Source organism: Hemicordylus capensis, chromosome 2 (assembly GCF_027244095.1).
Source record: "Hemicordylus capensis ecotype Gifberg chromosome 2, rHemCap1.1.pri, whole genome shotgun sequence".
In the NCBI taxonomy this organism is placed as follows: domain Eukaryota; kingdom Metazoa; phylum Chordata; class Lepidosauria; order Squamata; family Cordylidae; genus Hemicordylus; species Hemicordylus capensis.
Genome location: NC_069658.1, coordinates 305,231,124 through 305,243,797, shown reverse-complemented (window position 1 = coordinate 305,243,797; position 12,674 = coordinate 305,231,124). Strand labels below are relative to the sequence as shown.

General features: G+C 44.2%; 2 protein-coding genes across 6 annotated transcripts in view; both read right to left on the bottom strand.

Moving 5' to 3' along the window:
* Positions 1 to 1,415, bottom strand: part of IL17RD (interleukin 17 receptor D) — a 138,104-nt gene extending 136,689 nt beyond the window's left edge. For 3 of the 5 annotated variants that reach the window (XM_053296318.1, XM_053296321.1, XM_053296319.1), the window contains exon 1: positions 1,292 to 1,341. The gene's annotated coding sequence lies outside the window, so the exon portion shown is untranslated. Of the gene's footprint in view, positions 1 to 1,291 lie in introns of all 5 variants that reach the window. The other 2 variants (XM_053296320.1, XM_053296323.1) reach the window with 2 other exon arrangements.
* Positions 1,416 to 9,264: 7,849 nt separating this feature from the next.
* On the bottom strand, positions 9,265 to 11,868 carry HESX1 (HESX homeobox 1). Its single transcript, XM_053302726.1, has 4 exons — positions 11,676 to 11,868; positions 11,298 to 11,497; positions 10,864 to 10,965; positions 9,265 to 9,363 (listed from the first exon to the last, which is right to left on the bottom strand). Exons 1-4 carry the CDS (start codon positions 11,866 to 11,868, stop codon positions 9,265 to 9,267), a joined length of 594 nt encoding a protein of 197 aa, XP_053158701.1.
* Positions 11,869 to 12,674: the final 806 nt, after the last annotated feature.

Genomic DNA, 12,674 nt, shown 5'->3' with positions numbered 1-12,674 from the left:
CTGGTTTTAAATTATATAATTCAGCATTGTTATCTAGATAGCCTGTTTGGGGGCTTCCAGGGCACGCCTACACCTGATTTGGAGCTAGAGTCTTGTAGTTTCCATTTCTCCCCTCTGAACCCCCGGGGATTGTGCGTTCACCATTTGGTTCGCATTAACTAACTCATGGGGCATGTCACTGGGCATGTAAATGGGAAAAGTGGCTCTCCAACTAGTAGCGGATGATAGACCTCTCCTCCATAAAGTTATCCAAACTCCTCTTAAAGCCATCCAGGTTGTTGGCTGCCACCACATCTCGTGGCAGAGAATTCCACAAGTTGATTAGGCATTGTGTGAAAAAGTACTTCCGTTTGTTGGTCCTAGATTTCCTGGCAATCAGTTTCATGGGATGACCTCTGGTTCTAGTTTAATGTGTGTGAGAGAAGAATTTCTCTCTATCCACTTTCTCCACACCATGCATGATTTTATAGACCTGTCTCCACGCAGTCATTTTTTTTCTCCGCATGGAGGCGGAAGCGACCACTCATGGAGGCCCGGGAGGGTGAGGGAGCTTGGAGGCTGGCTGCTCATGGCTGGGCTCGAGTAGCCCGACAGGCCGTCACCTGGCTGTAGCAAGGGATGTGTAGTCTCCACCTGTCATGCCCCCACCCGAGGACATTGGAAAGGAGTGGAGGGCAGGGGACTTACTAGGAAGTGGGGAGGTGCCTGAGGAGGAGCAGGCCGGTGATTTGAATGGGGAAGTGGTTGAGACAGGCCAGAGCGAGTTTTTGTCACAGGAGGGGCCAGCAGGGCCGGGTGACCTTGGGAGAGAAGGGTCAGGATCTGAGCCAGAGACTGAATAGCCACTATCTCCTTGAGGACGCAGGTGGGAAAAACGGCAACAGCACATGAGGGAATTACGGAGAAGTAGTTGACTGACAAGAAGGCAGTAGGAGCTGGATTGAATCTATGGCAGCTGGCGGGGGTGGAGTGTTGATTAAGTGCGTGTGCCTTGAACAAACTGCTGGAAACAACACGTCTAATCTGCTTGGAGCGTGTGTCAGAGAATTTTGTGACTCTGGCGTTTGGGCCTTCTGAAGTTTACTGAAAAGCCTGGATTATCAGATAGTGTATGTACTGGGTCCAGGGGCGTAACTATGACCAGGCAAGGGGAGGCAGATGTCTCGGGGCCCGCCCGCCTCGAGGGGCCCACCAGAGGCAAGTCACATGATACATCCCTACTCCCCAGCCGTCGCCCGCTCGATTGCAGCCCACTGCCCACCCTGGGCTTCCTTCGGTATTTTTTCCTTACGCAGTATTCCTTGTCTCCCCTCTCTCCTTTCCCCATCTCACTTTTGCCGTGTAGGCTCCTCCTTCCCCGTCCTGGCCCCAGCCAGCCAGCCTTGAGCCTTCTCTGGCGTCAGGGCTCAGAGAAAGGCTCTCATTGGCTGGACGCCTCGGCATTCAACACACACGCAGCTGCTGCTCCTGCCTTCCTAACATCACAGACCCTGACGGAGCAGCGTGCGGGGATCGAGCCGCCAACACTATGAGGGCAGCAAAGCACATGCGGAGGGCTTACACACCTTCCTTTCCAGCTGTAGCAGGCAGCTCTTCTCCACTGCTGCCCCTCCAAATTCCCCCTTCGGGCTTCTAAGATTACCAGGAGGTACGTTTCACCTGAGAAAGCCCATTTTGAAAGGCCTCCTTTGTCTAAAAGGTTGGAGTTTTAGGGATCCCTCCCCGCCCACTCACTCTGGTTTAGTCTGCTTCCTGCCTTCACCCGTGAAAAGATTCTTACCCGGGCTAGGAGGACATAGTTCGTCTTTTCTTGATCATTTTAATAATTCGATCCTTCCCAAGCCACTTTCTTGGAAACAAGACCCATTACTTTCAGAGAGTTAATCCTATATAATAAAACCCTAAGGTACCTGCGTCCATGTCTCTTGAAGGTGTTCTGCGCATGTGTGGCGCATACGTAAAGGCATCCGTGTATGCAGGGGGCGCCTGATTGGTCCTGGCGGCACACCCAGGAGAACCAGCGGGCCAGGCTGTGGGCGGCCATGGTGGCCGCGGAGCTGAGGCAGCGGGCCTGGCCGGGCAAGGCGAGGAGATGGCGGGGGAAGCCGGGCGAGGCGGCGGTGGGCCCAGCTGGAGCTGCTGGCGGCGGCAGCGGGCCCGGCCGGAGCCGCGGGCGGCGGTGGGTGGTGGGCCCGGCCGGAGCCGCGTCCAACTCTTCTAGCGCTCTTCTAACACCACTCTTCTAGCACCCGTTAATGTAACGGGCTAAATGACTACTTCCAGATAAGGCTACTAAGGATTGCAGCCTCCGTATCTGCAACTAAATTGTCCTAGCTGCACGAGTCCTCCCTTGTTTGCATATTGCCACCACAAAACCCAACGTCGCAGTAGTCCTTTCTCTTAAAGAGATAGCTAGCCCCTTTCCACCCCCGCAATTTTTCAAACTGAACATGCTTCCAGCTTCGGCAAGCTAGGAGTTACAATGCCTAACGTGGAGAACAAGCAACGGCTGCTGGGGAGTTGCTGGGGACCTCCAAGTCCAGAGAAACTTTCAGTTTCAGTCAGTTCAGTTTCAGTCAGTTGCGATCTGCCCCTTTTAAAAAGTGTATGCTGCCCAGATCTACAGTTCACCTCTCTTTTTAGGAACAAAGCACAGAAGAGCTAATTTGGCTGAACTTCTATTTTATTGTTGGGGATTGTGGTGAGGGGGTGGGGTGGTTGGAGGACCTGGGGTGCGCCCCAAATGATTGACTGGAAGGCAAAGAAGGCGCGTTGGGGAGCGGGGGGGGGGGGAGAGAAAGCCATGCATGCCAGCCAAGGCAGAGGGAGGGGGGAGCACACCCAGAGGAGAAGGCACAGCAGAGGAGCAGCTGGGCGCACAACTCCTGCAAATGATGCTGCACTAAGTGGTGTGTTTAAGAGCAGCTTGGATTTTTTTTTTTTAAGCACTTTCTCATGCTGTTCTCCTGCATGTTTGTTGAGCAAGGTGAAGTTGATTAGGCTTTTCCACAGGACAGGAGTTTCCAGCTTATGGTTCTCGGGATGTTGCTAACTCCAACTCCCATCATCCCCAGCTATAATTTATTGTGGCTGGGGTTGATGGGAGTTGTAGTTCAGCAACAGCTGGAATACCACAGGTTGGGAACCCCTAAGCTTACATGGCAGCCACTGCTTTTTTTGCCCTGAGTCCTCTGCAGCCACATGGGGGTTAACAAGCATGGTCTTGTTTTTATTTTGAGCAGCAAAGCATCCATCTTTCCCTTTCAAAGTGCCAAATAATGTGTAATTAATGTGTAATAAAGTGCCTGCTACCTCACTGCCTTTGTTGTGCATCAAACATTCACATATTTAATCTTTCTGGGTCTAAATTCCCTTTAACTTCTATGCGCCCTTTGGAGCAGTGTGTTTGCTGGCATTAGTCTGATATTTTGCCAGGATGAGGTAGCTATTGAAGTCCTCATGGAGAGCCAAGGTCCTGGAGCACTATTAAAATTAAGCACTATTAAAATTCTATTTTATTTCTGCAATAATTGCCACAGATCATGTGTCCTTTTTGAGATTCACAGTTGTCTCTAGTCTGGCAGTTTGCTTTCTCTCTTTTTTTAAAATCTCAAAAAGGACATATCTGTGGTAAGTATTGCAGAAATAAAATAGACTTTTAATAGTGCTTATTGGCACTATTAGAGGTTGATGAGTAAGTCTTTCAAATCAATAATAATATGCAAACTGAGGGAACAAAACCATTACCAAACAGCCATATGTAATTAACTGATCTCAGAACAGAAGCAGAAGTATCAGCTCTCTAAAAACCCTTTCTACAGAAAACACTTACGTTTTCTTCTGCTGTGCTGTTATTTATACCTTGCAACTAGTTGGGATAGTTAGCAGAGACATCGGGCCAGGGGAAGGAGAGGAAGGCGGTGACGGCAGGTGGGGGGGCCCATTTTAAAATCTTGTCTCTGGGCCCACTCCAACCTTGTTACGCCCCTGACTGGGTCTATGGTGCTTTCACTCTTCATTCCTGTATTCATGGTAGACTGTTAAAACTTACCATTTATCAGTAAAGCTGGAACTTGAGCTACAATTCCAACTATTGTGTCATAAATCTCTGGTCAGCTTCTTCAGTAGAGTGAGTTCATGACACACACACCCTCTGCAAATGTCCCTGCATGATGCAGATGGGGCAGGGCCTTGGAGAGCTTAGAGGCTGTCAGGGGGAGGGACAGGAGGCCAGGAGAGGCAGCTGATTGTCCATACTGTAGGGAGCTATTTAACGGGCCCTCGGCCAGTGATGAGGAGACCAGAAGAGATGGAGGATGGCAGCCTCTCTGGCCTCCTGGTAAGGAGCAGGGCATTCCTTCTCCCTGGCAGGTGGAGAAGGACCAGGGTGCTTGAAGGACCCCTTCCCACCCTTCTGAGGCCTATTTGCCCATGATCGTGGGAGGGCTGCCGAGGAGAGGCATCACATCCCTACACTGGCCTCACATCCAGCTCTCCTTTGATCTCTCCTCAGTTAGCCAGTTATGAACTATCACCATGAATTACCACAAACATGTATATACTGTTTTTCAACAAAAGTGCTCACATCAGTTTACACAGAAAAAATAAATAATAAATAAAGAAGATGGTTCCCCGTTCCAAAAGGACTCAGAATCTGAAAAGAAACATAAGGTAGACACCAGCAACAGTCACTTCTTCTTCTTCTTTCTTCTTCTTCCTGTGGATGGTAATGGCGTACCAGGACCGTATGATCCCACTAACGCCACCTACTAGAAGACCGATAAAAGAGCTCTAGTGGTTAAATCAATAAAGAATTATAAACGTTCAGATAAATGCGACGACTTGAGAAAATTCTATAAAAGCGAGACTGCTTGTTTCCAACCTCGTCGATCCAAAAACAGCTCTTGGATAGACCTACCGCTAAAACCAGCGGAATGAAGAGAGTGAAGAAAACCAACACGATCGTCACTAAAATGGATACAATCCCATAAAAGATGGTCCACAGTTTCAGAAACCCCACAAAACTGGCACAGATCATCCCCTGATTTTCCAAGAAGGAACAACCTATCCCCAGTCGAGCAGTGACCCGACAGCACCCTGAACAAAGAGACTTGCCAGGACCTACCCAAGACACCAAACAAGCTAAAATCATCCAACTTCGGGCAGAAAGCATAAACCCTTCGACCCGTGGAGTCCACATCCCAATCCGCCTGCCAGACCTTCCGCAATTCTGACCGTACCCAAGACCTAACCTCCATGCCATTAAATGGGATTCTGCAATCCACATCCGGGCGGTCCAAAGACTCCTTTGCCACTGCATCCGCAAGTTCATTACCAAAGATCCCAACATGGGACCGTACCCAACGAAACCGGATGAAAAAAACCCCCAAATGGAGTAAGTTCCTCAGGATCCAGATCTCAGATACAACGGGGGATTTATTCAAAAAAGCACCCCCTTGAATAGCCTGCAAACCGGACATAGAGTCTGACAAAATCATATACCTCCCAGGGGGCATTCCCTGGATCCATTCCAGAGCTAAGAGGATTGCGGTGAGTTCTGCCGTCATAATACTGACACCCCCAGTCAACCTATATCCCCTCCTCACGTCCAAACTGGGAACAACAAATGCCGCAGACACCCTGTCTCCCTGGATGGCCCTGGAACCATCTGTATAGATCCTGCAAAACCCAGAATCCGCTGATAACCGTTCTAACGCCAGAGATTTTAACACAGCGTCGGACTCCCCAAAAGGGCCCCCCCCGAACCATCCAGTAAAACCTCAGGGGGACTATACAACCAGATTGGATAGACCAAAGGCACATTTCGCGTCTGCCGTAGCCCCTCAGTGAGATCCGACTTAAGCCATCTGAACAATCTCACTGCATGAGGGCAACGACCTCCATCAAACTTCCCAGGATCACTAAACTCCCAGCATTGGTCATACACGGAGCCCCAATTCCTAAATGAAAAATCCCGGAGCCAGTTCCATAGCACAATATCCAGGTATTCCCGACGCAATGCCCCAGGCATCTCACCAGTCACCCCCGGAGAACACTACAAGGAGTAGTAGGGAAAGCCCCACAAACAGTCCGGAGAGCCGTAGACTGTATAACATCCAACTTGTGCAAAGTAGATTTAGAAGCTGACGAGAAGGCCTGACATCCATAGTCCATTACCGAGCGAACCATGGCACGATACACCAACAGAAGAGACCCCCGGTCCGCACCCCAAGAATTACCAGAAATACCTCGCAGTAAATTAAGACGTGACCTACAACGATCTTCAAGGGAACGAACATGGGGGATCCACGTCAGCTTGGAGTCAAAAACTACTCCCAAAAAATGGAATTCAGCAACGAGTTCAATATGAGAGCCGTACAAAAACAAGCTGGGAGCCACCGATACTGAACAACGAATCAGTCACTGGAGAGATGCTGTGCTGGGGTTGGGTAGGGGCAGTAAGCCACTTTAAAAGATGCCTCTTTGCCCAGTTAACATGGCAAAAGCAAGGAAAGCCGGCATCCTTTGGGTTCCTCATATGCTTTGCAATATCCCCCATATGGCTCCACTCTCCCACCTACAACCACAGCTCCTATGTCTTCCCACCATGGGCCACTCACCAGGCCAAGGCTGGCATCATGGTTTGAAATTTCTGAACACCTACTGAGTCTCATGCTCTAGCAGGAAGCCCACTGCTGACTCCAGGAGTAGGGAGCCCTATTGCTGCTGCTTAACCCCTGCTAACTTGGCAAAGAGGCACCTTAACGTGGTGATTCTCTTTTATTTAGCAGGGGGAGAGTAACTGGCCCTATCCACCCCCAGCACTGTACCTCCCGTGACTGTTACTGGTGTCTATCTGATGTTGTTTTTTAGATTGTGAGCCCTTTGGGGACAGGGATCTATCTTATTTATTTATTATTTCTCTGTGTAAACTGCCCTGAGCCATTTTTGGAAAGGCGGTATAGAAATCGAATAACTAACTAACAACAACAACAGAGATTAAGCTGGCCTTGTGGTAGCAAACATGAATTGTCTTTGTTGCTAAGCAGGGTTTGCTTTGGTTTGTGCTTGGATAGGTGACTACATGTGTGTTGCTTTAAGACGTTCCCTTCAGGGGATGGGGGCCGTAGCTCAGTGGTAGAGCATCTGCTTTGCATGAAGAAGGTTCCTGGTTCAGTGCCTGCTGTCTTCATAGAGCTGGGAATGACTTCTTCCTGAAACCTTGGAGAGCTGCTGCCAATCAGTGTAGACAATACTGAGCTAGATGGACCAATAGTCTGACTCAGCATAAGACAGCCTCCAATGATCCTATGTTCCATACTGTCATTTTACTTTCTGTCTCCAATCAACGACAACAAGAGAATTAACAGTCGCTTCCAATCACCTCTCCCTCTGAACAGGGAGGGGTGCGGTGCAGATTCGGGCCAGAGGAAGACGGCAACCAAATTGGCAGGCATGACAGTGGCCCACTGAGGGGATCTTGCCCAAGAGACCATCCAAAACCTGGAGCTGGGAATTCCAGGATGCAACTGATGGTCATCAGGCTTCAGCAGCCTTAGTAACCTTCATCCTGTGTATTCCCTACTTCCAAGTTATGACAGCTAGACAAGGCAATCTGCTAGTCCTTTCTCAGCTTCTCCTGTTCCCTGCTGACAGACTGAATCGGGTTTCAGGCAGGCTGGGTTCTTTTATTGGAAGTCTGCTTCCTTCTAGTACAAAATCCTGTGAATAAATTATCAAGTTGCCCCCTGTAAATGCGTTTCTGGAAGATTCCCTCTGTAGAAGTTTAATGCTGGTGATTGACAGCACCAGTCAAATGAAGGTGAGGCAAGCCACTGATCATTTATTAGAACACAGTATGAACATCATTATTGACATGTATCCATTTAAAACAGTTTTGCTAATACATTTCTGGTTCAGGCATTTAAGAATCGTAAACACAACCATGACTCTCTTATTCACAGCTGACTTTGTGTGTCAAAGCTATACATAGTTCAGTATATTTGAAATATCAGGAGATTATTTTACCTGTGGCACATCAACATAATTTTTATTTAGGGGCAAACGGTGGTTTGTTTCTCTGACAAATAACCAATTGTTGGTCTTTGTTACACTGCCTTTATAAGTCAAATAACATAATTGGGATTTGTAAATCATTTGCATAAATAACATAGTGAAATTAATATTATAGATGTTATAGATTGCAAAGCAAACAAATTAACATATGAATAGCATATATCATATGAGTTGCTGGGTTTAATAATTAAAGGACTTTGAGATACTGAATACATCAGAAGGTTAAGTCCTTGGTAAAGCATTCGTACTGAAAAAAGTTATCTGGAAAGCATTCAAAGCTAACGTAATCTAGACACATTAAGAAAATATTGCACAGTACAAAATATGCAATAATTAATTGCTTTTAATCTTAATTCAACTTTATCTTCAATACACAATTCACTATACATTATCTATGCTCAAAGCTTTTATATTATGAATTCTCAGCACATGTCTAATTAAAAAAAATACTACTTTCAGAATTTTTGTCAGAAATTTGCATTTAATTTCAGTTAGTTACTGAAAATTGTTTATTTTCTATAATGTTAGCAGACAATTTGAATGACAGTAATTATTTTGTGTTTTCCATATGCACCCTCCCTTAAAAACATAGCCACAGGCCAGAGAATGACACAAACAGTTGTGCCCATCTTGTGCAGTATTTTACTCCCTGCCCCTCCCCCCCATTCCTTACTCCCAAGATAGGACATCACTTAATCACATCAGTCTGCTGTTCCTTACATGCAGGGCAAGGTGCCTATTTGTAATGCAGCATGGAGCTGAGTGAAGGAAAGCTGCTGTTGCCCTTCCAAGAAACAGACTAGCTCTTAGATCCAGCTAAGCTATTCTGATCTTTATAGACCTTACAAGATTCCACAGTACCAGAAAAATGATGTACAGAGCCTCATCCAAAACTCCAGTGACACATGTGAAGTTTCTATGATTTACCCAAGTGATTCATCACTAGCACCTTTGGTCAGTTAATTGCAAAAATGGCAAACCCCCCCCCCCCCCGTAAATAGCTATTGTACCCTTCAGGGAATCATGCAACAGTAGTTGTTCATTTTTCACAGTAAAACCATTATACTCTTTCAAAAGTAGTTGAATAATATCCAAGCATTTTTTAAATTACATAATCATTCTTGATAACACAGTACACTTTATGAACACATAATCTGACAATATAATTGTGAGTCACATGGAATCTTCTTATTTTATCATTGTTTGAGTAAAAGTGTTTTTCACCATTAAAAACTGAGATTCTCTGTGGGATCTCTTCTGCTTTGCCCGGCGATTCTGGAACCAGATCTAAACATTTAAAACAAAACAAATAAAAAGGCAGATTAGTAATTAGATTAGATTAGATACTACTACATAAAAGAGAGCCATTTGGAAAATAAGGCTGCAGTGCAGAACCATATAGTAAAGTATATGAAAAAACCCTACTACCTGGATGCTAAATTAAAATGTCAATTTTGGAAACAAAGATGAGAAGCAGATTATTTTAAAAACAATACAGTAATTAGCATGAAGCAATTATTATTTAAATTGGTGTCTGTTCTGGAAAGACCAGATTGTGTTTCCACTGAAGTACATGACGAAGCCACTTTTAACCTCACCAGTGCAACTCTAGATTTCTGGGCACAGATCCTAGAAAGTGCTGTCTGGATGTTTGAGTATTTACCATTTAGTGCTAATGCACAGTTGAAAACAAAGGGAAACCCTACCTGTGGCATCCAAAGCAGGGAGAGATTAAAGTGCAGGAGGTCCTTAAACTGGGTCCCCAGATGTGATTGAACTACAATCTCTTATTGTGGCTGGGGATAACAAAGATGTTAGTCCAACATCTGGGAACCCAAGTTTGAGAAGGCCTAGATGCACAATCACCTGAAATTATTGTAAGAATTTTCTATTGACTTGAAGGATGACAGACTGGGACATAAAAATAAGTCTGGGCAGGAGCCTGACTTCAGCCTTCACTAAGGCCCCTTAAAAATAATGGGAGTCATGACTGATTTATTTCAAAGTTGCTTAGTCATGCCTAACTTCATCTGGATCCTGCCCATTGTCTAATGTTGAAGTCAGAAATGGGCTCAGTTAGTCTGAAGATAGATTAAAGTGTTTGAAACAGGCTTGAAGTTGTGTTTTCGCTCTCGTTTTAAAATAAAATCTAGTATTCTCAAATTGCACAATTTACTTCTCTTGAACATAGGAAGCTGCCTTATACTGTCAGACCATTTGTCTAGCTAGCACAGTATTGTCTCTACACTGGCTCGCAGTGGCTCCCCAGGTTTCAGGCAGGATTCTCTCTCAGCCCTACCAGGAGATGCCCGGGATTGAACCTGGGACTTTCTGCATAAAAAAGCAGGTGCTCTACCACAGAGGTATGGTCCCACTCATATCCCATTATATATGGTCACCATATTTTAATTTTCTCAACCTATCTAAACAGCAGTTAGAAAAACATAGATTTTAGAAATAAAAATACTTAAAGTGATAATTTTACCTACTCTACTCTCTTAATGGCTACAGAATTGTTTTCTAGCAGGAAAAGGAAATGCACTTGTTTCACAGTAAGTTTGTAGCAATGCAGATTTTTGTGGTGTTGGGTCAGGAAGTACATGGGGCAATCAGGCATTTTCTGTTCTCTTACAAACACTGCAAAAACAACCATGTATTTAGTTATTTCATTAGAGGTCATAATCTTTGTACTTAAAGGTTATTTCCATCCACTGTGATCCTTACTGAGCAGGCATAATATTTGTGATCACAACAAATATTCAAATAATTAAAATGTTGCTAAATTACCTGGATCCGGTCTTCATCTAAATCTATTTTTTTAGCTAGTTCTTCTCTAACATCAATGCCAGGATAAGAGTTGACTCTAAACACATTTTCTAGTACTTCAATCTAAAGAAAATAAAGAGAATTTGTTTTTGTTTTTTTACTGTAGCAAACATTATATAAAGTTTAATTTTTTGATAAAACTCTAGGACAGATTTCAATCTTAAACACATCAGAAAAAGTCAGTAGAAATCAATGAAGTTATTTTGGACAAACAAAAGTACTAATTACTAATTACGTTTGCAGATCTTTTTATTCAGTAAATGCACAATTGTACAGCCTTTCCTGAAACAGGCACTTCTGGATTCTTACTAATAAATGCCCTCTTACTAAACAATGTGCTAAGCAAAACATCCATTCTTAGATGTCTGAATAGGTTAAATGTACTGAATCCCTACCTGGTTTCGAGTGAATGCAGTCCTTGGCCTCCTACCTCTGTACCAACTCAATTCCCTTTTGTAAGAAAGCCTTTCATTGACTGCAAAATAGTTTTCACATTTCAGAACTCTTTCTTCTGCCTCTGGGTAACTGCTTGCATTGTACAATGGGATTGCATAGGAAATGGCAGGGACACACAGACAGGGGTTACAGTCCTCTCCTGAAAAGTCACAAATATATAGTTTTAATATGGTATAGTAGTGAAAAATTGTCCTGTATTCTATGCTAATGATCTGAAATTTCTTTACAGTTTGTTTGCTGGATGCATAGTTTGTAATAGACAGCACAAACACAGTGTAAAAAGTTAAGAAAACAAAGAATGGAAGCTACCACCTTACCTAAATCATTGCATTTATCCACCCACGGCCTGTGAGGCTTTACAGATGAAGCACCATCTTTTTTCCGCTCTAACCCCAAAATGCTTTCAATGGAAAATGAACACGATGTGTTTTTATTTTCCCCAAGAGTGGATTTGTTCTGACGATGATGAGAAGTTGCGTTATGAGAACAAAGTGATGATCTGTCTGCCATTCTTGTATCGTGAGTCTAGGTACCAAATTCACTATACTTCAGGTTTTTCTTGCAGGTCCTCTTATAGCTTTGTTGACAAGGGGGTTGGATTCGCCACGTCATTAATTAAAATCTTTTATTAGAAAGTTTTAGCATGTCAATGAAGATTCTCCCACCAAGAGGCACGAGGAGTTAATTGTTTATTTGTTTGGAAGTAATTAGCAACTAATGGTGACACCAGGGGGGGCACCAAGAGGGACAAAAAAGTGTTATCTCGTCTAACCAGAACATCAGACTTAACTTTCTCAAAAGAACCAATGCACAAATATATCACTTCTCTTTTATTTGAAATCATTAATGTATAAAATCAGGTTTCGGTTTTTTAAAAAAAACTCTAATGGACTCCACTTACCTAAACACAACAGCTTGATAGGAAACCAGTCAAGTAATAAGTAATCTCATTTAAGTGAATTTTCTTCCAATGAAATTTAAAAAAATAATCTCTTAATGCTATTAGGGTAATCCTGATGAAAACGCTTCTGTTTTTTCACATGCATATGTAATGGTGAACATGGTCAATAAAATAACAATGGTGTTTGGCATAAGACACGATGCCTTGGGTTGGCAATGTTGTCAGAGCTCTGTGTAATTGTCTTCCAAGGGCTTGGATTAGTTAACAGGAACAGTTGAACCAAGTACTTTAAAAGGTAGGCATTCATTTGCTTTCCCCCCAACTTGTACTTATTGGGATGCAGCTTTATCAAAAGGTAGCATATGCTGAAATTCTCATCGGGATCCACCAAATACTTGTACAAAACTTTTGAGAA